Here is a 27487-nt window from a genome sequence, read left to right on the forward strand (position 1 = left end):
TCAAAACAAATGATCTATTATTTCAGTTACATTTTCCAAGCTTTCCTACTGCTGCAGAAGCAACAGATAATTTTCCTTTTGGTAAACACGAATCTTAAAATGACAGATATAGAAGCCACTGTCACCTGACAATACTAACATATAGTGACAAGATGAAGATATAAAACAAATATAACAACATAAAGAAAAATGGTATTGCACAGAAAAATCAAGTGAGGAAGACACTTTAGAAGTTTAACTTGTTTTTTCTATTTAACGTTGCAAGGTGTTTTCCACAGTTAGAGGATAAGCTAGATCCAGCAGCAAAGATAGCCCAGTCCTACTTACTTTTATCATCTCCACTGTTGTAAGCATCACTATCGGGAGAGTGCTCACGGCGACGTTTGGGTGACTGACGAGGACTTGGACTACTTTCATTTCTGTGACGCTTCCTGTGGAACAAACACGTTCTGTCAAATTTCTTGAGGATTCATTGGGGAAAAGAAAAAAAAAAAAAGAAAGAAAAGAGAGAGCATCATCCCCAAAAGACCATCATCATCAATATAATTCCTGAAACATAAGTACATCATACAGACAACAAAATATCTAAGGAATGCCAAGAAGTTTTGCTATTTTCTACCCTGCTATTCCAAAACTAAGTACAATCAATTTTCTCTGTCGTAATTACATGAGATATCTTAAATTCTTAAACTATAACTCAAAGTTAAGATAGTTATCTTCTTTATTAAAGAATACAAAAGACTATTGAAATCTTTTTTTCCTGTGGCAGTAAATCCTGCATTAGATGATTCGTAAGATTACACAAGCCTCTTACACAGAAGATACTAATTATTTCCAGGCAAAGCAGCCAAAATTAGGGGGAGGCAAGGAACAAACACACACCACACGTTTACTTGCACATAGTTCATTAAATTTCTGTGGAACAAACTACCCTTTGCATTACTAAATGTTCAGGACTGGGAGGCTACCAGTGCAGGCTTGAACAAAGTTATGAACAACTGCTACATGTCTTGCCACACTTCAAAACCATCAGCAGTCTGCTATACTATTTCAAACAACACTGCGTTAATGAACGCAAGGCTACAAAAATATACTTAAAAGGGAAAATGGCATGGCTTGACTCAACTGTTAGCTTCTGAGCAGTTCCACAGTTTTCCACCAACAAAGCTTCAGACTAAATTTACCAGCATGGTTCAATTTCACTGACTGCAAGAGCCAAGCTCTGATTTTGGGGCCACCAGCATCAGCCATGCTGGAGAGAGGTGGCTCCAGACTGGGCATCTGCAAAAACAGGGCAGCAACTTTCCTGCCCCATCTTCTCCTTTCTCCACCTTATTAACTCACCAAAATTGACATTAAAGAGTTTTTCTTTTTTTTTTTTTAATATTTTGATTGAAGTCACAATTATATCCACTCACTTGGATTTTCTTTCCTCATGGAGATCTCTTGTACTTCTTTCTTCTCGGAGATCGTCTCTCTTATCCCTGCGGTCTTCCCTTCCTTTCTCTTTGTCATCCCAGTCTCTCTGACGGTCTCTTTCTTTATCCCTGTCACGACCTCTCTCCCTTTCTCGCTCCCTTTCTCGCTCTCTTTCTCGCTCTCGCTCCCTTTCTCGTTCCTCCCTCTCTCGCTCTCGCTCTTTTTCTCTCTCTCTTTCTCGTTCCCTTTCCCTGTCATGGTCCCTGTCTCTGTCACGATCACGTTCCCTATCTTTGTCCCGCTCTCGCTCTCTCTCTCTTTCCCGAGCACGATCTCGTTCTAATTCTCTTTCCTTCTCCCTTTCTCTTTCCCGATCTCTTTCTCGTTCTCTCTCTCGATCCCTCTCTCTTTCACGTTCTCTCTCCCTAGCCCTTTCATCTCTTCTATCATCGGTCCGATCTACCCTTCGGTCTTCTCTTCTTTCATCACGCTCAAGGTCATCACTTCTTCCCTGATGTCGTACTGGTGAGCTTGCTCTTTGATCTGTGAAGAGAATCAGGTTTGGTTGCTAACTGCTAAAAACAACTTCTGCTACACTAATTAAAATAATAAAAAAAAAATGTTTTGACAATCAATTACACTAATTACAAGCAAAAAGATTTGTTTTGGCAATTAACATCTGTATTAACTGGCAATAAATAAAAAGGAACTCCCTTCAGAACCCTGAAAATTCTCTTGAGGAGGGAGGGGGAAGACAAAGGGCAGTACTAACTTGAAAATTTTTTAGTACTGAGGGAGAGGCCTTTCCTTATTTTAGCTGAAAGTCAGTACAAAAATCTTTATTTTCTACTAGATTTTTCTGAATGGCTTCAAAACAAAATTAGATGCTTCACACCCTAGCTGTTATATTGTATTACTGAACGATTCAAAATTCGGTACAAAAACTTGAAAAGCTCAGAACAACACTCTTTTAAAAATGAAATATGGAAGCAAAACTGCAAGAAGTTTTCAAACACATTCACTGCAGATTCCAATAGTTTTAGTCATTGAATTTTTAAATGTTCAAAAAGTAGAACAGAGACATGGAAAAACTTCTATGTATACGGAAAAGTACTGTGATCCTGAAGAACAAGTAAACTGATTTAATTAAGAGTATTCTCAAGCCTAAAACTTGGGTGCATTTTGTTAATTATATTTTAGATTTGATTATTACAATAAATTCTGACTATTCTGACTATAGACAAATTCCTATGCTGGTGTTAATAGTATTTGAACAGTTACAATCAACAGAACAATTCTCCCACAATATATATTAAAAGCATTATACAAAAGAACAAAAAAGATACATATGGATAGAGGTTGATTTTTTTTGGTCCAGTCTAAGGCTGACAGAGTGCACTTCTCTGTAAACTGCGACAATGTCCACCAGGCGCAGGCAGGCAGAGCTTGAACAGTACCAAGTCAATAAAGCATATTTCCATCAGTTTAATCAATTTTAGACTCTGAGTGAATTAACAACAACTTAATGCTCCCTTGCTACCAGGTAAAATTAAAGGCAAACTTGAGTGACATTTCTGCTACGGATGTATTTTTTTTTTAAAAATGCAAGTCATCAATCCATGCAAGTGGTTCCATGAACAGCTTTCATATCCTTTTAATGGTGCTTCTAACTTTGAAATATCACTTACTATGATTACTCAATATTAGATTATATAAAGTTCTGTAACTCTTATTTATTATGCTAGTTTCGGTGACAAAATTCTTATGTGAAGCAAAATACTCGGAGGTGTATTAAACAAGTAAATATGGGTACTCGGCACTTAATTAAATCATTAATATGATTATGTATTTGAAGCACTTTTCCTGTGGTGGTTGGGAATACCCAAACAGTTGTTTTAGCGGAATAAAAATAACTCAAATTTGCAAGTTTGTATTTTAAAAAACACACTAAAAAGATTCCGTATATATGATAGAAGTATGTACCAATCAAAATCTGCCTTGTTTTTTTTTTTTTCTGAATGACAAATGACAGTAGTCTAATCATGCAAATTTGTCTTAAATTGAAACTCTCAGAAGGATTTACTATAAAGAGAGCTACATTTTTAAGAAAGAAAAGAGCAAATGCTATTCCCATTCAAGTTCTTTATGAATCTGCTTAACCAATCTGATAGCCTTCTAGGATGGAACAACTGGCTGGGTAGATGAGGGGAGAGCAGTGGATGTTGTGTACCTTGACTTCAGCAAGGCTTTTGACATGTCTCGCACAACATTCTCCTAGGCAAGCTCAGGAAGTGTGGGTTAGACGAGTGGACAGTGAGGTGGATTGAAAACTGGCTGAAAGGCAGAGCTCAGAGGGTCGTCATCAGTGCCGTGTAGTCTAGTTGGAGGCCTGTGGCTAGTGGCATCCCCCAGGGCTCAGTACTGGGTCCCATCCTGTTCAACTTCTTCATCCATGACCTGGATGAGGGGACAGTGTCTCCTCTGCAAGTTTGCTGATGGTCCCAAGCTGGGAGGAGTGGCTGACACACCTGAGGGCTGTGCTGCCATACAGAGAGACCTGGACAGGCTGGAGAGTTGGGCAGAGAGGAACCTCCTGAGGTTCAACAAGGACAAGTGCAGGGTCCTGCACCAAGGGAGAAATAACCCTAGGCACCAGTACAAGCTGGGGGTTGACCTTGTGCAGAGCAGCTCTGCCGAGAAGGACCTGGGAGTGTTGGTGGATGACAAGTTGATCATGAGCCAGCAATGTGCCTATGTGGCCAAGAAGGCCAATGGTCTCCTGGAGTGCATTAGGAAGAGCGTTGCCAGTAGGTTGAGGGAGGTGATCCTGCCCCTCTCCTCAGCCCTGCTGAGGCCTCATCTCAAGTCCTGTGTGCAGTCCTGGACTCCCCAGCACAAGAGAGACATGGAGCTCCTGGAGAGAGTCCAGCGTAGGGCTACAGAGATCATCAGAAGGCTGGAGCACCTGCCCTACGAGGAATGGCTGCGAGAGCTGGGCCTCTTCAGCCTGGGGAAGAGAAGCCTGAGGGGGGATCTTATCAGTGTGTACAAGTACCTGAAGGGAGGGTGTCAAGGGGACGGGGACAAACTCTTCTCAATTGTCCCGTGTGACAGGACAAGAGGCAATGGGCAGAAGTTGAAGCACAGGAAGCTCTACCTGAAGGTGAGGGGGAATTTCTTCCCTGTGAGAGTGATGGAGCACTGGAACAGGTTACCCAGAGAGGTTGAAGATCTCCAGAGAAGGAGACTCCACAAGGCCCGCCTGGATGCAACCCTGTCTACCATGCTCTAGGTGACCCTGCTGAGCGGGGAGGTTGGACTAGATGATCTCCAGAGGTCCCTTCCAACCTTACCGATTCTATGAATTTTTATTCCGCAAGTGAAACGCGATCCATTCAGTGACTTCGCTTCCAGAAATTTCTCTGTACTGATGACGTATGTTTACTTCTAAGATTTTTATTCCTTTTGTTAATGAAGAATTCAGTACGAGACAAAAAATATAAGTTACTATATAATCTATTAGGTGATTATTGGGGATGGGAGGTAGAAGAGATAGATGAAAGCTTGTTTGCAAAAGCCATCTACCAGGACATGTTTAGATTGCATGGGTTTGGCTAACAAGAAAAGGAAGCTGTAGGTTAGGTTTCTGAAATCCTGTCTTGAAGATAAGAGAGAAGCTAAAGCAGACCCTTTCACAATAACAAGCAATATAGCATAAATGTTTCAGGGGACCAAAAAGCGTCTTGAAAAGTAGCATACAAAACATTCCTTTGTAAGCAGCCAGAACACAGCTGTCACATCCAAATCTGAACTCTTCTACAAATGGAAAAAAAAATTCTAATTTTATAGAATTCTTCACAGCTCCTCCTTTCTTTTCTCATGCTATTTCCACTTGTCTGACTCCTCTAGTTCTCCTAATTGATGATCAATACAAATATTCTCCAGAGTGGAAGTAGGTACCATGTTCCTTAGAGATGAGACAGTATTCTTTGAGGCGCAGAAATGTGACATCTTGTATACTATGTCTAAAAGGATAGTCTGGCATACTCTTCTCATGATCACCAGTACCTACCAACATTTATTAGCTATTTATTATTGACCATGGCAAAGCATTCACCAATATTAAATTCCTCAAGTCAGTAAAATTTTGAATTCAGTACAGACAAAACTGTCAGTCCCTTTAGTAGCCAGGCCTCCTAAAAATGCATTCAAATAATTTAAGGTGCAAAAATACAATGATTCTATAGAGAGACAAACAGAACCAGTAATAAAACACAATAATGATCCTAAGCTCGTGTATGTATGTATGCATGGTGGGGGAGGGAGAGAAGACGACAAAATGTTTTACCTTGAAGTTGTACATGGAAATCTTTTTAAGTATAGTTTATTTAAAGAATACTTAGATGAATAAAAACAGATGGTTGCCAAAATTCAGCCACAGGAGGGGAAAAAAGACATAACACTTGAGCATAAATTGCCAATAAGAGATCTGAGTAAAGAAGATGGCTTACATCCAGGATAGGACTTGTTTCAAAAGAGCAGTATCAAATGAGTTATTTATAAACCTGGGGGGGGAGGGAGGGGGTGAAGAGAAGAAGAGGAAAAACACACATACATTCATATGCATACATACGTGTACACATATATACATACACATTCATTTCACACATCCACATATATATATTTATATATATATATATATACACACACACACCTGTGTGTAATCATATACATTAAAATACCTCTTTCTCTGTTGTCACGTCTGTCCCGTTCACCATGTCTTCTTTCAAAGGAGGAATCCCTTCCTTGCTCTCGACTATCATAGCGATCCCGGTCAGGGTAGCCACTCCGTGATTCCCAACTGTCATGGTAGTTTCCACTGCTGCTGTGACCGTCAACCTGGGATCCTCTAGTCCCACGGCTTCCTAATAGGGATATATCAATACAGAAGATGGGTTTCCACATGTAAGAAAATCCACTGATATTTTATACTAATTGAAGAAATATTTTTTTTGAAATATTGGAGCAATCTTCATCGAAATAAAAGTCAGTGTCAAACCCAACCAAGAACTCTTAAATTTCACACTGTAACAAAAGTTAGAGAAATAAAGTTATCTTTCAAAAACAAAATCAATACGCTGCTATTCTGAACTGCTATAATTTATACATTAGTTTCAAATGGCAAATTCAAGCATTTCTAAACCAGCACCACCTTATCAAGACACAAAGATTTCCTGACTAGGAATAAAGCAGTCAAGAAGCCAATTCAAATTTGTTTCGAGTAAGAAATAAGCTCACAGACTATGCAGCAGAAAAATAAACAGAGCTCATTTTACTGGAAAATGATGTGGCATTTTCCTAATGAAAACACCACAATAAGCCTGAGAGCACCAAAATATATTTATTATAGGTGATTAAAATGTGGTAAGTGAAGCTGTGTTTATAAACAAAGTGCATCATCAAAAATGTTGCCACAGATTAAAATCCCATTTTTTTGGTCAATCAAGAAGAGGAAAAAAGACGGAGAGGAAAAATAGTGTGTGTGCGTGTGTGTGTGTGTGTGTGTGCGCACGCGCGCACGCGTGGGGAGGGGCAGGGAGAGAGATGATTTTCAGGTAACTGTCTGGATACGCAGTTGCTTTTCAAAGAAGATAATTAAAAGCTGCCCAGTACACTAAGAAACGCTGCCCCCCTGCTAATCTTCAATTACACTTTAGCCTTTTATTCGTGTTTCATGGCCTCTGGGAAAACCCAGGGTGGCAGAAACATTAGACAGACTTGTAAGTTTTTTTTTTTTTTTTTTTCCTTTTTTTTTTAATGATATGGAGGAATACCAATACTATATCACTTTAATGAATGGAGAACAGAGAAATGCTATAAATTTTAGCAACTGTTCTGATTAATGAAAATAGAATTGAACGTAGCTTTCAAAGCATGAAATATCTGGCAACAATTCAATATCAAACATCAAACGAGATACTACGAATGCTGGTACTCAATCTCCATTGATAAGGACATTTATTCATTTTTTAAATCATGTAATACCCTTTTCAGATAATTCTGGACCTCTGCCTCGACTTCTGCCAGTTCGATCACTTCTGCTCTCATTTCTAGAGTCACTTCTGGAGTCATTCCTTGTTTCAGTACGAGAGCTCTCTTCTCTGCCATGGGATCTTCCATAGCTGCGTGAGTCCTCCTGATACTGGTCATCCTTTTTATGGGTATCGCGACTCTCTCTGTCTCTGTAGTCATGTGAATCTCGTGTTGAACGTGAGTCTCTTTGATCCCGACTATCTTTGTTATCTCTGCTATAATCCCTCGTATCTCTGGAGTCTCGAGTGTCTCTGGATTCCCTTGGCTCCCTCCGATCTCTGTTATCTCTTGTCTCCCTCCGATCTCTTCCATCACGAGATTCTCTGTCATCTCTGTGATCCCTGGAGGTACTCTGCTCCTGGTCGTAATCACGATCATCTCTTGTTTCTCTCTCTTTTTCCCTTTTCCCTCTAGTTTCTGAAAAATGTTTAAAAGAATATTACATACTTAGCTCAATCAAAGCAAGTGAAATTTTGAAAGACAAATAACTGTAATACAATACAATCAAAATATATTTTTGATACACATACAGAAGCTTAAAATGAGTATGGAAGAAGGATAAAATCATGTTGGGTATCCACCTAGATATTCAGCAAGCTTAAAAGATTTTTTGAATTTAAATCTGTGCTTTACAAATATTTACTTGTTCAAAAGTGAATATGTATAATAAAATCTCAGGTGTGTTAGAAAGCATGCACATTTCAATAATTTAATGGTACGATTATACTTATTTATGCTTATTATACTGAATTCAAAAGCTTTGTGATAGAAATTCTTTCTTCTTACACATGCACTTTAAGAAAATCTGTCTTATATGCACCACTAGCTTTAAGACCTCACTATTCCACTAAAATCTTTTTAAATTATTTATTTACAGTGTTGTGGCTACAAGAATATAATTTTACAGTCAGTCTAAAAAAGTCAACAGATATACTCTTCATAAAGTTTGTTGGGAGAAATAGTATGTATGTCCCTCACAAATTGCTCTACCAACTTGACAGACTGCTACCAGAGGGAGCAACACGCTTTCTTTGCACACAGCTCATTTAATGTCAATGAAAAAGACAGACTACATTGACCATTGCCAGTGAGGAATGGGTTAGCATTTGGGCCCTCTGCAGAAGTAGTAAGTGCAATGGTTACTTACAAGTGTTGTGCCATCACTCAGCTGATCCACTAGTTTACGCTTGGTACCATAAGAAGATTACTTACCTATTGACACCATCACTGCATTACAAAAGACACTCCTAGACTACAGAATCTTTAGAATCAGCTGAGCCTACATAGCCAGTCCTACTGGGAGCACTCCACTGCATTATCCCTAGAACAGCATCACCAGCACAAGAATGACAATATCAATGTCTAGCAGTATTTTCTTCACCATGTAGCCATTGGGATAGGTGCAGACAATACGACAATTTGAATAATCAAGTTTCAAAATACAACTTGCAAATGACATAAAATTATTCTGAAGTGCTATTCTCGCTCATACCATCCCGCCTTTCATGGCGTCTATCGTGAGACTGTGAAGTCCGATCACGATCATGCCTTCCCTTTTCTCTCCCAGGAGATCGATGTCTTGAAGGGCTTCGCTTCCTCTGAGGAGAAGAGGAAGAGCGTGGGGGATAAGGAGATGATGATCGCCTTGCAGGTGGGGAAGCTGTCCTTTGATAGGAGGGAGAGGGAGTTCTTTTGCGGTGTGGGGAAGGAGAATGTCTTTGAACAGAGGAGCCTGATTGTGATGAAGAGGAGTGATGTCTGGAGGATATGGGAGAATGATGCTGACCTGATGGTGAAGTAGACCTACAAGAAAGAGTTAGAATATCCACGTATGTAATAACTTTAAACAACAAGATTACTTTATTGTGACCTATGGAAAAGAAGAATTAAAATAACTTGCGCCATTTTTTAGCCCTATGTCTACTGAAAACAGAAGTCTATTTCTACAAGGTATCAAACTAGTGTTTCCTCATATTTCCAAAGTATATTTATCTATTTTCTAAAGTATATTTAGTATATAAATGGCAACAGTTTAAGATAATACTTAAGAAACAGTTGTCCAAGAAAAATTTACAGATTCCAGAGTAATAAGATTGAAAATATTTTATGCAGACACTAGAACTATTTCCTGGAGAAAGGGAGAGAGGATTCACAAAAACTATTATCTTTTCTCCCGATACAAGAACAGTCATTTTCTTCACTACAAGCTGTCTTTTGGAATTCGCAGTAAAATTAAACAGATAACTTTTACATAGTGTTATCTAAGGGGAACATTTCTTATTTTTTTCCAAGAGCGATACAGCATCCTACTTATTAGTAAGCAACATTGATTCCTTCTTTTGCAATTTTTAATTATATTTGTTATTAAAGGCACTGATCTTTAAACAAGTTAAGACTAGGTCCTGCGAACTCATGTGTTTATTTGCATAAAAATTTAGCAGACAAGAATGTCAAAATCAGGGAAAAACTTCATTTGAAATAACGAGAAAAAAGTATACCAAGTATCTCTCATCTTGGAAATCACACAGTTTGATTAGGGATCACTTACATACCAGTATATAGGCTTCTTCATAATGTGTTATCATATGCACGGTCTACTGTGGAGGAACACATGCTTCAAGCCTTCGAGTTTTTTTTTTTTTTTTTTCCTTCACAGCATTTGAGCAACTTGTAAGTGCATTTTCTCATGAAACTGCACTACCCTAAATTCCCAGCTCCCTTCCTCTGCACAAAATTCTAGACACTCCAAAGAAGAGAAGAGCAGAAGTCAAAATAACACGACATGTACAATGCATTTTTAAAAACTCCACTTACTTTTAAGTAACTTGCTTTCTGCTTTTGAATGTCCATAAAAAGTGCTGGTGACTTCAAACAAATACCCAGATCACACAGATTAAGCTCTAAGTTTCAGGTGACTCACAGCTGAAGGACTACTTTACCAAAGCCAGATTTTCCATGCAGTCTCCCACAATATCAGCAGTTGGTATTTTGCTGTTGTGCCTGTTGTTGTAGGGAAGATGGGCTTCCTGGGCCCAGCCCTGGAAGGCCTGTGACTGGTATGTATTCAACGCAGCTTTTGGGGAGTACCATGCAAATGTTACAAGAAATTATGATATAGCTAATGTCACTTGGGCTCTGAAAAGAATGAGCTCTGGAACACTTTGGATTAGCAGGCTTACAGCATGCCATGACACTATCCAAGAGCCAAATCGATAGTCTCTTGGCAAACACTGCTCAGTGGTGGATCTTGGCACCTAAGATAACTTTCTGAAAGACTCAGACTCTGTGTAGGTAAAAAAGATTCTCCCCCTGTCAAGAACAGAGATTCTGATTTCAAGGAGCAAAACTCGGGGTACAGAATACTAAGTGAAATCATTAGAAACCTGAGGTAGAAAATCAGATCTGCAAGAAATCATTTTTGGGTAAAAGACAACAGGTAGAAAACCTTATATAAATGTCAGCACTACTACTTTCCTTCTAGTCCATACCACTGACTCAAGAAAACTGTTTTCACAGCTCTGTGGAGTGGTATGCTGATTACTATAGGACCAGTCTCACAAAAGATGTCATTCCATAGCCAGATTCCATTATACAGCCAGATATATTCACTGAAGGAAGTACCTTGACTTGATCCTTGAGCAGCATCAGGGTATGTCAAGCAGGAGAACAGCCTACAGAACAGGCTGAAACAACACTTGATTTAAAAAACTTGAAAAACTACTTGAAAAACTATACATGGAAGTGTCAGAAAAGGGGTGGGCGATAAAAAAAACATAAAATGAATAAGTCTTTAGAATGTGTTTAAGTAAGGTACTCTAAAGAACAGTTTGCATATCTTTTCCAATTTCAGTGGCATAATGTCTGTGATCCTGTATGCTTAGGTATTGTAAGGCCTGGAAACTATCCCTTTGAGGTGCATCTGTGATAGTCAATTCCAGAGATTTATTTGTACTCCTCAGCAACAGACTAAGATTCTGAATCTCCTTGTCTGAAGATGCGGAAGTGCATGGGGTCCGGCCAATCTCCTCCTGAAGTGGCTTAAGAATTAAGTGTGAGACTTCTCTTGCCTAAAAGACTAAAAATCTGAAAGCCTCCTTTACATATACTACAGGGAGGCAATCCTCATTGATGGCAGGAAGGAAGAAATTCAATAGTTTCTCTCTCTCCATATTCACTCTTTCACATATATACTCTCTTGCTGTCTGTAGCTTTCAATCACAAGAGAGAAGGTCTAACCACTGAGGGCAGAGGACTGACTCCTCCTTTGGACACAAACAGCCTGCATCCCTTCAAGATGATGATTTTGTACATACTGTCACATAGACTGGAAAATACAGCCTAGATAAAGAAGTAAAACTTCCACAGCACTCAGGTAGTAAAACTGAGTCATGGTCAGAACCAGCTGATACAATCAAGTAATGTCGTGAATTATAGTCTTCCAATTATAACCACAATTTTTTGTCACCATTAAACCATGGGTACGAAACTGGCTAAGGTTACATAGATGTGCTTGCATGGAAGGTCATCAAGAACTGTTTTGAGGCAAACAAAACATTTTAAGTATGCTTCCTTGCCTCCAGCAGAACCCCCACTAATCTTACCTGCTTAACGTTCCCTTCTACAACACTTTGTACTTCTGCAAGAAACCACCAAGCAAGTAGTGAAAAGTAAAAATTAAAGCTGACCAGAAGAAAATGGGAAGGAGGCACTGCAATCATCTTCAGTCTCCTGGCTACTGCAAGGATCATAGGGAACTGGCTGCTCTATCCATTCCCTAAAAACACTCCAATTTGAAGAAAATGTCCATCAACAACGTCTAGGTTAATACAACATAACATTCCTTCTGCACTGGGTCACGACAGCAATATAAGAGCTTGCTTACAATTCTCAGGATGGATGAATGAATGGCTTTCCATTTTGCTTGTTCTATCGTCATTCAAATACATATGACATCAATTGCCCTTTTTTCCCCCACCTCTTCTCAACATAAGTGTGAAAAGTAAGTAGGCCCTCCCTCCCCATTACAAAGATAGGTAACAGTATTTAGTGCTGCCATTCTGAACTTAAATTTGTAGATTCTTTCAGCCTAGAGTAAGAAGCCTCCTTTCTTCCTTCTCAAAAGTAAGTAGTATTTTTTTCCTGAGTGGTAAACAGTTTTCCTCTATGGCCCTAAAATCAGCACAAATGACACAGGTAAGACATTGCAAGAATGGTCTCTGAAACTGGCCCCATATTATACTGCTTAGCCAGCTGTGCTTCTTTTTCCAGGAAAAATGCATAGGGGCAAGATCTGCACATTACCTTACCAGTTTCTAAATGGAGAAACTTTGTTCCTTCCCCAGGTACAGAACGGAAGATTTCTCCTATTATATTTTGTAATTTTTAGGAAGGTGAGGGGAGGATTAAAAATAAAGAGCTGCCCAAAGATCGCAGACTGAGCATGTCCCATATCAAACTACTAAAGCTTCACCTCATGACAAAACATTTGAGAGGAGCTGATAAATGGAAGTATGCACCATGACTTCTGTTTGTGACATGACAGGTACTCTCAGTGTAATACCTGGGCAAAAATAGCATCCCAGAGCTCAAGATTTGGAGGCACACATATACCAGCAAGACACCCATACAAACAAGCTCTCAAAGCAACATAAAAAGGTTCTAAATTACAACTATTAATGGAAATAAAATCTATGCATTTGACATCCCACCTGCGAGAGGGTGAGAAGTTATGCTTGTGAGTGGTTGACTTGGCTGGAGCTCGGGAGGCTTGCCTTCGCCTTGCAGCAGGTGGCGAATACTCTCTGGAAGGGGAGGAATTACTGCCAGAATGATCTGCAGGGCTAGGAGAACGCTTCTGTCTATGAGAGCCTTCAGAAGGATCCCTGGAAACACAAACAGCAGTTTGTTCTACAGGCATATTATGGTATTTGTACACCTCTAAGAAATTACAAACAACTCCAAGACAGAACTTGTGCTTACAAGATCATGAACTACTCTTATAAGAGTAATTTGTTCCACCTGTAATATCACATATGAAATCACCTTACATTAGCAGAACTAAGGAATATAAAATATACCCTCAATTTCTTCCTAATGATTTGACTGTACAATACAGAGCTTGAAGATGGTGAAAACAAAATACACTTCAATTTTTTCCTAACATTTCATGTGGCTATGAAACTCTCCATTGATGGGAACTTTGTTACCTTGCTATTCATTTTTCCATATTTCTTCTGAATTTTTAATTAAGAAAAAAAAATGACAAAACCCCAACTACTCTCTTGCTCCTTTCACTGCTACCTAGAATGTTTTTATCGCTCCTTCTTTCACTAGTGAGGAGGAAGGCATTTGCAGGCCTCAAATTCAACTCAATCACAGCAAGTATAAGGGAAACAAATGAGGGAAGTAATAAATACTTAAATAAATATCAGTTAAAAATACACAGTTTGCTGACCTTCAGCTCTTTAGTTGTTGCTATGCTAAAGTTTGCTATGCACAGTAAGCACTTACATATACACCTTATTTTCATCAAATGAACACAGGACCTAGAAATGCAGTTGTTATTTTTCAAATTAAATGGACACTTATGCTTTAAAAAATACCAGTAAAATAACAGGAATAGTCATACTTGATGCATAAATGTAGAGGCAAAGAAATTCTAAACTCACAGTCAATAGTCTTTGACTATTTCAGAAATTTTTTTAATCTACTGAAGATTAAGGAAAAGATAAATGCCATCATCAGTGTAGAAAGATAACAGTCCTCTCAGACTTCAGAAAAGAAGGCAAGTGGACAAGTGAACGACTTATGAACCTCCTGAAAATTACAATGATCTTTCAGAAAGGCAACTGACAAATTTAAGTTCTGTAATATACTATATAGTATAAATATATATATTAGTAGTATCATGTAGTTATGTAGTACATACTTACAATTTATCACTCCATCTAAATAATGCATTTGTAATAGTCAATGAGTACTGAAAAGAGTGCTGCCAAAGCAAGTATAAATTCCTTATTAGTTAGCGATGTATAAGTGAAGGTTACATTAACTTTAAAAATTAATAATGTAACAAAATTTACCTCTGCTTCTCTTTTTTCTCCTTGTGTCTTTCAAAGTCTCGCCCTCTCTCTTTCACCTCCCTTGTTTTTTCTTCTGAACGTTCTTTAGCTTTATGTTTCTCTTTGTGTTTTTTTCCTAGGGGAGTTTCCTCTTGTATTGGAGGAGGAGGACTAGGGGTACGAGGACCTTTCTTTTTACTCTGGTTACTTTTAGAACTCCTAGAAATAAATTAACAGAAAAAAAAAATGAAGGACTGCCAACTACTTCAAATAATGATTTCTCTGATGTTAGGAGGATAAGTTATAACGTAAAAGTGCCTTAAAGCTTTTAAGGACAGGATTCACTACTCCATTAGCAAAGTGCTCAATAATTACACTTGACTGTAGGGTGAACACAGATGGTAAAAATTCACATTGAGCTCTTCAATTTATAACCTTTACTTTTGAAGCAGGTGAACACAAGGAACTGCCCCCATTCAGATAGCACTAGTTTCTAAAGTTACAATACGCTTGCAAGAACTGCACACATCCAAAGAATCTAGAGTACCTTGACTGATTAGTCTCCGAATTCTGCAAATCAAACCCAATGATTTCAACAACTCAGGTCTTAGATTTAAAGTTAACTACCTGATGCAGGATAAAGGTATCCTACTATTTTTAAGTATGCAAATAAATATTTACACCATTATGTATTTTTTCACGCAAATAATCACAACCCCCAAAGCCTATAAACTAGATGCCATCACATACTAAGTATCAGTGGCACATTATTCCATGCACAATACTCTCGTTGTGGAAACACCATTGTTTTGTCTCTATCTTAAGAGAGTTGTTGATGATTTTGTTTATTTAGTTGTTTTTTTTTTTTTTTTGTTAGCAAGCATAGATGTCTATGTTTAGTACATAGATGCCAGTACAGTAATTTCTTTCCTATTTAACAGGAGCAAGCACTGATTCAGAAGGTTCTGCAGCCAGTAAGAACTTAAAACCAGTTTTAGGAGACTGACTTTCCGTGGCAAGGCATCCAGTTTGACCTTCCTGGGATTTTCATGCATCTTGTCCCTACCTTTCTTCTCTCGCTCTTCCTCCCACCTCTGTGAACTCCAAGTCACTCCCTACCTTGAAAGTCAAATGTTACTTCCTGAACATTATTAATAGAATTGATAATGCAATTGGTCAAATTATAAAATATTTCTTTTCAGTCTAGGTGAGCTATTTCACAGGTTCTAGCATCTCAAATAAAACTATCCCCTCCATTAACACTGTTGATATTTCCTCATCATCTTCAGAGACTCTAGGACACTCAGAGAAAAAACCTGCTGTAAACCTTGAAATTAGCCAAGTGACAACTACAAGCATATAACAATTTTCCACAATAGACAAGTCACAGCCTTGCAACAGTGCACAATTTGGAGATCTTCTCCGAAGTTTGAAACCAAACATTCTGGGAGCAGGGAAAATGAAAGGCTATGTCAATTAATTATGAAATCTGCTGTAATAATACATCAATGTAGTTCTCTCCTCCCACTCTTCTCCAGGGTGCATTTACATACTGACCTCTGCTGATCCAAAAGTGGTGAAGATACAGTAGATACTTTCTTCTCTTTCTTACTAACTGAAGAGGAAGATTTGGGACTGGATCTTCGTTTTGGAGACTTGCTAGACTTTCTTGGTGATGGAGATGGTGATAATTTAGATCTAACCACCTCTGGAGAAATCTTGAGGAAAAGAATATATTAACTGATAATATATTGATGCCCAAAAGCTTCACTGGATGAATTCACACATGCTAAATATGTACACATAGTAACAGTCTAGATCTTAAATCTAAACTTAATTAATTACACTTCTGCCTCAAGCACACCAAGCACAACCTTCAAAACAGTTTCCTAGCTTCCTAAAACATAAAAAGATGATGACCAAGGTAAAGAGGGAGAGGAGATGATACACTCTAATATATTACACAAAACTGTAACTAAACAATTTAAAGACGATATATTCAAAAAACTAGTAAGATCTCAGGTAGCACTCTGGTTTGTCTGAAAAATTTATCTCCAGTTCAACACTAGCCCTTAACACTTCCTCTGTTCTCACCTATATTCCCAGTCAGAATATATCAGCATTGAAAGCAGCAAAGGGGACAAAGTTATGGACATATAAAGAGGCCCTTACAGCTCACTCTCTGTGCTGTAGAATATATGGAAAACAAGCTGTACATTTATTTACTCCGCAGAAGTTTTGTGACAATCAGTTGGCATCTATAATCATATGTACCCTATAACTCCTCTTCTATTGCTTCCTGCAATAAAGGTTTCCCAAAATAAATAAATACCAGTTAGAATACAGTCCTGTTAAAATTTAGTGAGACAGACCATAAAACACAACTGTTGTGGTTTTAGCTTCTGTATACTCACACTCGTATACTGTGCTTACTTTTTATAGTTATGTCACACTTCCTCACAAACCCAGAAACTGTTTGACTAAAACACATTAAAATATGAAGGCACCAGTTCTATTGGGTAGCCAAAGACTCTGACACCCTCAGAAAGAAAAGCCCTCCCTTCAGACTTTTTTTTTTTTTTTAAATAATCTTCTCCTAAATTTTAGATTTTCTAACAATTACTTTCAGAACAGCTTTGCTTGTTGCTCTACTTTGTTACTACACAAAATGTTGGATAAAGAGCTTGTTAAAAGTTATGCCTTATATCTGCCTATACACTCTGTCTCTGTTATAGGTCTTATTAGTTCCATATTATTAAAAAGCACATCTGAGTTACTGGAAGAGTTTTATACTCATCAAACAGCCAACTTCACAATGGCGAGAATTTAGTTATGGTGCCAGAAGACTGACCAGATACTGACAATTAAAATCTAAGTCACATTTCAAGTTTTATACACATGCCACTTACTTACTACTGTGCAACACAATAGCACATTTGTAATCCAGAAAGCTCAAACTGCCTAAGAAACAACTAAAAGTCTATGAAGGGATTGGCTTTTTTTTTTTTTTTTTATTTCACATTTGCATAATACAAACCTCTTTTTTAATTACTATTTCCTCTCGTTTCTCCATGTTTTCCTGCTCCAGCTTCATGAGTTCTCTCTGAATCTTTTGGCGCTTCATTTCCAAAGACAGCTCATGGTCATAGTCATAATTAACATCTCCATTATCAGAGTCTTTATTTAAAAAAAGTAGATAGATTAGTAAATAGATAACATACAAAATTAATAATATTACTTAGAATACTGGATGCACAGCATGAATATTTCTGCAACTTTCAAGTACTGCATACATGGATCAATGAAGCTAAGCCAAATCTCTTCTTCAATTATATTGTGTAAACTTGGAATAACTCCAGTTAGATCCAAGTAACTTACGATTAAAATACTTAAACTTCATTAAAAAAATCCTTCAGTTTATTTTAGAGATTTGCACCAATTATTAAATCGGTAGAAAGGGAAAATAAAATGAATATTCCTAGTTTGCTTCCTAGAAGCCACTTCTTTACGTTTATGTAACAACAAATCCAAAAGAGACTTTTCTCACAAAGTCAAAAAATACGTACAGTGCTTAACTGGGCAATCTCACATGAAACAGATTTACATAGTGATGCATGATACAAAATATTTTAGTTTAACTAAGTATCCCACAAAGCAATACTTTTTTTAATGAAACCTACAAATTGATATTAAAGTAATTAAAAAAGACATCTGCGTGAGCTCTCTTACCAGATAAAAACCATATTTTGACAGCTTATTTCTGTTCTAAAACATTACTACTGCTTGATTTTCACATCAGTATAGGTGTTATTTCTCCTACTTTTTCTTTACATTGTGGCTAGTTAATATCCCTCTTCCCTTCATGCAACCGAAATCTTCTTGAAATAGAAAGCAATTATACTCATCATATTTACATTTATTTTGTTTACAGTTATTTAAATCTGATACTGAGAAAGAAGTTGGAGAAAATCACCTTCCAAGGAAAGATGGCCTCATTAAACCTTCTTTAGCTTTCATCCCTCTTCAGATGCACAGAAACTTTATAAAAGTATTTGCAAAGATTATGCTCAACACAAATTCTCTCTATATGTCATGAAGGCATGGAAGCTGCTTGGAGACAGGTGCAGTTCCTAGCGGCATAGATTCTTTCCCAGTCCATCTGTCTGCCTATGTAACACCCACTGCAACTTAACAGTAATTCTACTTTCTTTATGTAGGAAGTTGTAACTATTATGAACACCAATTTGAAAAAAAATAGTAATTCTCAAGCTCAAAGGCTCAATGCCTAAGGCTTAAAAAGTTCGAAGTACATATTTATATAATAAAAGTTTTTACATTGCAAATCTTTCTGAATTAGACTTAATTTGCATACATACACAGTATAGGACAGAGCTTATTAAATCACCCCAAAAAATCAAGTTTAGAAAGGGCTGAAAACACATTACGGCTGTTTTTCTAAAAGTTAGAAAACCTCACAGAACAGAACATTTCTTTTAGATTTTATGAGAGTGACAGAGGTGGCAGCAGAAGAAGGTACCAAAAAAAACCACTCAGTAGTACATTAAGGAATGTGGTCACTGTTCTTTTAATCACTTTTAAAAATTTCTCTTAATATTTGCCTTCATATTCTCTATTCATATATTGTGCTTAAGACATAGCTAAACAATATTTGTAACTCTTACAACATATTATGGAAAAGCTACCTATTCAATTAAATTTACACTGGAGCTTCATTCCACAAATAGATCCATTATATCTAAATTCACTCAAGAAATTTCAGTTGCTTTCCTATTTTTCAAAGGGCAAAGGGGCCACATGGGCTACTGAACCTTTATTTTCTACATTTATTAAATCTAGAACTAACTAACAATTGCATTTATGTGTTCAGCCAAAACTGACTTCAAGCTATCAAAAAAAGGTAAATTGCAACATAATGCTGAAAATCTCTGTGACAGAAATTCTTACCACAGTTCTATGTAAATTTTTAGGCACACTAATTTAAAGTCACATATCTTCTCTTCTAATTTACAACAGTTGCTTCCTCCCCCGCAAATGATTAATACAAAACCCTTTAAGAAGGCATTGTGGCTGTCGCATTTTGTTTCTACCCTGAAGAACTTCCAATTTAACATAAACTTAAAGCAAAAGTGATAAGCATACAGAATCATTTACACATTTCAAAAGATTTCTGCATCATAATAAGCTTTAATATAATGTAGATACATGTTTTATACAATTATTTATATCTAGCCTGTTGTCTTACAGAAGACTTGTGCTCTGGAAAAAGGACTTTTTTTTTTGTTTGGTGACAATTTTTGGTAGAAAGAATCCTCAACAGTGGATCAGGACCCCCATGTTCTCTTGTAATATCATAACTACTGCTGAAACACTGATACTTACAAAACTAGGTAAACACCAAACTTCATTAGAAGCTGTCGTAATTTCACTGTCAGGTTAACTTGGTCTCTAACGAAATGGAAATGGAAAGACTCAGAAGAAAGAGGAGAAAACAAGACAGTTTTTTTCCTCAACTGTCCGCATAGTAAGTGGATGAGTACTATCAACACCATGGACAATGAAATCATCCTTTAACCATTAAAAAAAAAGAAGAGCTTACAGCAGTGATGCAAACTTCTTACAACTCTTTCAGTTGTTTCAAAAGGTGAATAATTTACCAAAAGCTACCTTCAGCTGCTACATTGATTTTAGTCAAGCCCTTATTAACAGAACAGACCACACCAACACAAATTGTTGAAAAGAATCCTGTTGCCTTCAGGCTTCAAATGAATTACATGCTCTCTTTTCAACTCAAAAAAGTTTCAAAAAACACTTTTGTGTCATCTGGATTCATCTACTGACCTAGTAGGCTCTGTACACACAGCAGACTCAGCCACACAGACCCCAATGGCCAAGTTACTTGTCGTCAGAGGAGTCGAAAAGTGTCCATTTTCTAAAGAAATTGGTTTTACTGCTGTAGCAGTCCAACTCGGATTGCTTCTTTGCTTGTCTCCAAAAATAGATGTTAATGGCCGCTGCATAAAAGTATGTTGCTTAGAGACTGAATTTTTAACCATTCTGCTTTACTTACAGTCTGATAATCTTGTAATATTTGAATTGTAGGGAACCACTGCTTTAATTTCACTTACCTTCTCTGTTTGTTTCCCAATCCCCATTTTCCTCTTCACTTTCTGGTGTCCTCTCCTTTGTAATTTTGATATCCTCCTTTTCTCTATGTCTTCCTCGTGAAGACTCTTTCTATAAAGGGAAAAATGCTGAATTAAACAAGCTTTTTTTTTAAAAAAAAAAAAAAAAAAAAGAAGAAGCAGCAGCAGCCTGATGAAGCAGGCACATTTTACATGGTATTTGGGGTTTCTTTGTTTTTTTAATAGTAAAAAGTCTTTTCCCCTTTAGTCTGTTGAACAAATTCCTTCTTAAATGTGTAGAGACTCCACAGGCAAAACAATCCAATGTAACTTCATACAATCAGTATGCAAACAGAGAATGGGGAGAAGAAAGAAGAAGGGATCCATAAAATAGGAATGTTTTTAGGCCGGGCAAGAACCAAGCATGTATCAGAGAATCAAGTTTAAAATAGGAACTGACAGAACAATTCACTTCCATAAGACCAGAAGCTTTATGCGCATTTAAACAGTATGTTTTTAACAGCTGAAGTAAGAGTTTTCAGCTGTAAATAAGAATATCTGTATTCAAGGCAGATGAGCCTGCTTAACTCGACAGAGGATAAGGATATAGGAAAGAAGAAAGAAAAGAAAACAGAGAATCTTGGCTGGCAGAAAGAGGAGTGGAAAAAAAAAGTAACACACAGGGATCAAGTTTTGATGATAGCTTTATCTTTGAACTTTCACTGGCCCAGAATTATTAGGCAAGTCTAACTATTGCAGGAGCACCCACTTTGCATTTGGCAGATGGTCCTACAGATAGCTAAGGAAGCTGCAGACTGCTCTTACAGGAAATAAGACTTTTTCAAAAGACAACTGGACTTGTGTTCTTTTTCTTCTCCTACTAAATGCCAGCAGTAAAGCTGTAGTCATATCACTGCCTCTGCTGAATCAGTATCCTCTAGATAATCTACTTAGACTTGAGTGGAATAAAGGACAAAGCTTTTCTCTTCTCGCAAAAAAGTACATCCAAGTTTAGAAGAATCTCAGACTAATTTAGTAAGTATGAAACTAGAAAGAGCATAACAAAAGCCTGCCACATTTCCTTTGGGTCCTCACTTATTCTATCTTTTGGAGACTCTTTGGTTTTGATCTGTGGGACTTTTTAAAAAAAAAAAAAAAAAAAAGAAAAAAAGAAAGAAAGAAAGGGATATTCCACAGAATTTCACTAGCTATTCCATACTGAGAGTTAGAACTTTCAATCCTAAACATCATATTAGAAATATACCAAGAAAAAAAGTAACACTTTCGACAGTCACTCACAAGTGAGCAAAATTCAATTTTCCTTTTTATTCATTAATAATATTAGTATCTTATCTCTAGTTTAATTATGTATATATGATGACATAACAAGTATTGCTTTTCTTTTACCTAGCACAATGTAAATTGTGCTATTACATTTACAATGCACAATTATCTTGAAGTCTCTCATCTCGAACCTTAGAAAATCTCAAAAAAAACCTAACAGATCACTGAAAAACCACAAAGAAACTTCACATTAAAGAACTAACTCATGTAAAGTTTAATTAAAAAACAGTTTGCAGAATAAGAAGGAAAAGAAAGTTAGTTTTTCTTCTTTTTTATGATAGGATCTCTTAAATGATACATAAGATTCTAACCTGGCAAGTCACATTATTTTTTCTGACTCAGAATCTGACTCTGACATCAACTACAGACAAGTTACATCAGGTAAGCCATAATCACTCAGGTCTAAGAACAAGAACTGCACTAAGCTCCAAAGTTGCTTGGAGAAAAAAATGACACCGATGAGATTTGAAAGTTTTTGACTTCATCAGCAAGCCTCACTTACAGTCATTTCTTTAAAGCATACTCATTTTTCTAGATGTCCTCTCTGCTGACTGCAACTGTTCTGTGAAACTCTTTACTTCTACTATATGCTCCAACTAATTGCTACTATATGAATAAATAAATTTAATTTCTTAAGTACAAATAGTAGTTTCTATTAATTCAACACCTTTTTTACTAACAAACTGAAATACGCATGTTAAGACGTCCTTTATGAAAAAGCTGCCTTTAAGAAAAAGTTTCTCAAAGCTAATTTGTAAAGCAACTTGTCAACAAAGCACATACAATTTAGTCAGAATGCTTCATGTTCAGTGTTAAGTATTTCATGTTAAAAATAAGATATAACCTAAATATATCTTGCCTACATCTCCAAACATACAACCAGACATAAGCATCTTGAAATGCTGGCCTGTATTTTCTCCTTTCAGTGGAGAGATTCAGTAGTGGCAGTAGTGGGACAATCGTACTTCTACAGAAGAACTGAGAACAAAATGCCTATGAAAGGAACTTTATTGTAATTATTGAATATAGCTGAAGTGAATAAACAACTTTATGCCAGCATGCTATTTTACAACAACAACTTGATCCAAGCGCATTATAAACTAAACAATTTCAGTTTAGTTGTCATGAAAAAAAAAGATTGTGGTAATACAACATCATTAAAAAGAAAATCTCAATTTAGATATTTTTGAGTGTATTTTCCTGGAGTACACAACTCAAGAATTTAAGTTATGATATCTTAGAATATATATTCAAAATGTCTCATGGAAAACTCTCCAACACATTCCTTTTGTTGCATTTGTTACACTTACAGTACTTTTCCTCTTACTATGTGCTATACTGGTTAATAAGCAAATACTTCATTCATATCCTTAGGTATTCTGTCTCTTACCCTTCCTGAGGCACCCCCCCCCCAAAAAAAAGTCAAACTCCTGAAGGCCAAGAGCATATCTTTTATTTGTATTTGAAGGTGCAGTATGCACTTGATACACCTGTAAACTATTTATCTGAAGACCCTGGAAAACATCATTTACTGGAGGACAAGTGACAAGCTTTCATAATAATATATTTACTTAAAAAAAAAAAAGAAGAAAAAAACACTCACTGCCCTAGTGTAGACAATAATTTAGTAGACTTCGTCTATGCTGTTTCAAGTATATCCTCAAAGTTATACTATTTGCATGAGTTCATAGAATCAGCAAGGTTGGAAAGGACCTCTAGAGATCATCTAGTCCAACCCCCCTACTCAAGCAGGGTCACCTACAGCATGGTAGACAGGGTTGCATCCAGGCGGGCCTTGAAGATCTCCAGAGAAGGAGACTCCACAACCTCTCTGGGTAACCTGCCCCAGTGCTCCGTCACTCTCTCAGGGAAGAAATTCGCCCTCACGCTCAGGCAGAACTTCCTGTGCTTCAGTTTCTGCCCATTGCCTCTTGTCCTGTCACACGGGGCAACTGAGAAGAGTTTGGGCCCGTCCCCTTGACACCCTCCCTTCAGGTACTGAGTTGCATAGATTATCACCACGTAATGCTGAATTTCAGGAGAAATACTACTAAAGGGGGGAAAAACTAGACATTATTACTGAATTCTGCGAGATTTTATTACATCTAATGTCTACTTAAATTGAAGATCCACACCCCATAAGATGTGATCAGCATCCACAGCACAAGGTTTAATGCCTACCTGAATAGTTCTTACTAAAGTCAGAAGAGCTTGGCCAAGCACCATAGAACTCATGCAATCTGCAAAACATGCTTCTAGTCAAACGTTATCTTGCCAATACTGATGGACAAAATATTCATAACACTCTTATAATCTACAATTCTTTCAAGGCAGAAGCTTCAGCTTCCACACTGTCAGCACATGTACATGCAGCAATGGTATAAACTAAATTTAAAAGCACAAATTCTTCTAAATCTAGAAAAAGCTACTAAATATTATAGCTAGAATCTTTTGGGTAAGCACAACACTATTTTGCTCTACATATAAAACCTTTACAGTGCAAACTACTGTCATGCAATACAAACGTTCAAGAAAACAAACCTGAAGTTTCCCTGAAACAAACAAATATTGATTCTTTTTCAGAGATGGAAGACAATGCTGACTTCCATTTCCAGTACAGATATTCAAAAGCCACCATCACAAAAAGCACAAAGACAGGAAACACACAAGTGATTTTTTCTTACAATCATCTTTCACCTAAAGATAAATTAAGTTTCTCCTGCTGTTTCTCCCAAATCACACAAACCTCACGGAAATTGTTTCAGATAATACTTCTAATACCTCCAAAGTAACTGTCTTCTCAAAACACAGAGAATTCAACATGACAATTCCCAACTAAGCATAATAAAGGCAAAAACCTTATCTAATTATTTGCAATGTGTTTGATACACTAACATACAGCACTGAAATAATTCCAAACAAATCTAAAAACATTGAAGCAACTGAGTTCAATGTAGCTGTCCATGCAATGCAGTACATTGTCTCTCTAGAAATAACAATACAAGACATGAAGAAATAAGGGATACTTTATTAGCTGTCCATGCAGGAAGTTTCTTCCTACAGATAGACAGATTTTACTGGTTAGCTTATGTCTCCAAGCAACAAGAACTCTCTCTCTTCTAAAAACATTTTGTACTAATTAAATTGTCTCAACTTTTTGTGGAAGCTGCTTACATCTTTGACTGTATCCTGTGGCAATCAGTAGAATTATTATATAAGATAAATAGCATTTCCCTCGGTCATTTTCAAATTTGCCATTTTTTCTACCGGGATAAAGTATGAATAAGACGCATCTAATTTACATACTTTCAACCACACATTGCACGCATTCACCACATCTCCTTTCTTCTCCTCTCCAGTCTCATTCTCACCTCCTTGCTCACTTCAAAAGGATCTTCTTTGACTACATTTCCTTGCATATGGGTGATGATAACCAAACAACATTTCAAATAAAAGTGGACCATGAATTTTTATAGCATAATATTGATCATTTTCTCTTCCATTTTATACACCTGAATATTTGATTCTGTGACTGCACTTCAAGCAGAAGTTTTCATTGAGCTGTCCACAATAACTTATTTTTCTCCCAAGTGGTTTCAGTTACTTTTAAAATTTTCACTCATGATTTCTGGTTTTAGTTCCTTCACTGTGCATTACCTCACATTTGCCAACTCCAAGTTTCATCTGCCATTACTGCCAAAACTATCTTTTCCCCAAGCCCTATGGCACCTCTGACTTTGTTAATCTCAACTAATATTTTCAAAACTTCTGCAAAGTCTGCCATCTAGGGTGTCCAATACTTTTTCCCACATTCTTAAAAAACGATCTATTTAAATGAAGCACCATGGCATCCTCTAACTTCTTCATTTCCAAACAACATTTTCCCTTCAGCTGGCCTCTAAATCTGGTAAGACTGTATCAATTAATCTTTGACTGCTTACAGGTCCCCAAAGCTCTGTTTCCGAAGAAGCTATTTAGGATTTCATCTGTATCAAATAGTTTTCTTCCAGCCAGTACTCCGTTACAGTTTCAATTCTAGTAGAGTGGTGGAGCACAGGTTTTGTGTGAAGGAGCAGTGCTCTCTCATTTTGATTTTTGTTTTCTTCTTCTTCTTCTTTAAAGACACAGTTACAAAACTTTTTATGGAACAAGCTACTTGTCATTATCAAAGCAAAGTTAAGATTTCTTACATAGCTCCTCAGTTATCCTGGAAGTTTTAATAAGAGATGAAATCATCAATCATTAGAACTCCATCACAGTAACAGCTTTAATGATGGAGCAAGATTTTTGTTAGCAGGTCAGCCACTTCAGTCTTCTGTTCTTTTAGAGCTCCCGGTCCTTTGCAGTACAACTGATGAAGGCTGTCCCTCTTCCTCTACTTGTTCCAGATTCTTTTCTTTGGACATCCCAGCTTTTGACAGTTGCCTCGATGCAATCAATATGAAAGCTCAGTGATTTCCTGAATCTTTTATTTTATGAGATTGATGCAGAGAAATTTTCTCTCTGCAATACACTTATCCTGTAAATAACTCTCTAGTACTTTAACAGACCCACTAATTCTCTGATTCCTTCCAATTAACTTCATTTGGGGTTTTATTTTTTAAGAGTATTTTATTATTACTTTAATAGACCACTATAAAAAAAACCAGAGTTAACTAATCAAAAGTAAAAATTACACCCAAATTAGAGTTGTATCAGGAAAGAAAATAAATATATAGTAAATTGTTAATTATGTCTGGAAAAAACACTTTTCCCACCATCCATGTTCTCAATAACTAAACAGTTTGAACAAACTCTTAGAAAATAAAAGAAACATTTAAGTAAAGAATAAAAAGATTGAAATTTTGCACAAATTAACAGCAACTGAAAGCATGATTGGAAGGCAAGCCATTCTGTTAATTTAATGATAGCAGCTGCTGTTGATTTCTGTACACCTGACATAAAACCCATTTTACATAGCAAGTAGAAACAGACCCAGAGAAAAAGAGAAATGCATTAATACCTGCAGAAGCAAACCAAACTTTCAGAAAGACCTTTTAACTGTTGCTTTTATGAAGATAGTCTTAAACATGATGGAACATCACAGACACACTGATGCTATAGTTACACAAGTGCAGTGTCACGCTACCAGCTCTACCCCTCTTTGAAAACATCAGTGCAGGAACAGATAACACAGGTTTTAAAATAAGCAACTTCTGATATTCAAGAGAGACAGGGCTGCAGAAAGATGCTTAGAAAGTGAAAATGATGAATGAATGAATTGGTTGCAAAATCCAAAAGTGAGCATGGCCAATGAGTACGTGAGGAGGAAGGTGAAATGAACCTGCACAACTTTAACTGTATGGTCTCATTAAAAGGGAATTTGGGATAAACAGAACGCAACTGGAGTCAGGATGCATGTAAATGATGAATATGAAGGAACGTAGG

At 37.0% G+C, this 27487-nt stretch overlaps 1 protein-coding gene across 3 annotated transcripts in view; it reads right to left on the reverse strand.

Moving 5' to 3' along the window:
* Nucleotides 1-27487, reverse strand: part of ZC3H13 (zinc finger CCCH-type containing 13) — a 51150-nt gene that overhangs the window by 10606 nt on the left and 13057 nt on the right. For all 3 annotated transcript variants that reach the window (XM_062566995.1, XM_062566996.1, XM_062566994.1), the window contains exons 5-14: nucleotides 20720-20828; nucleotides 17611-17750; nucleotides 16131-16291; nucleotides 14595-14792; nucleotides 13221-13394; nucleotides 9005-9315; nucleotides 7465-7929; nucleotides 6162-6344; nucleotides 1419-1962; nucleotides 328-431 (exon numbers count right to left, since the gene is read on the reverse strand). In XM_062566995.1, coding sequence (XP_062422979.1) covers nucleotides 328-431; nucleotides 1419-1962; nucleotides 6162-6344; nucleotides 7465-7929; nucleotides 9005-9315; nucleotides 13221-13394; nucleotides 14595-14792; nucleotides 16131-16291; nucleotides 17611-17750; nucleotides 20720-20828 — 2389 coding nt within the window. The remainder of the gene's footprint in view (nucleotides 1-327; nucleotides 432-1418; nucleotides 1963-6161; nucleotides 6345-7464; nucleotides 7930-9004; nucleotides 9316-13220; nucleotides 13395-14594; nucleotides 14793-16130; nucleotides 16292-17610; nucleotides 17751-20719; nucleotides 20829-27487) is intronic.

This window comes from Rhea pennata, chromosome 1, assembly GCF_028389875.1.
Source record: "Rhea pennata isolate bPtePen1 chromosome 1, bPtePen1.pri, whole genome shotgun sequence".
Taxonomy (NCBI): domain Eukaryota; kingdom Metazoa; phylum Chordata; class Aves; order Rheiformes; family Rheidae; genus Rhea; species Rhea pennata.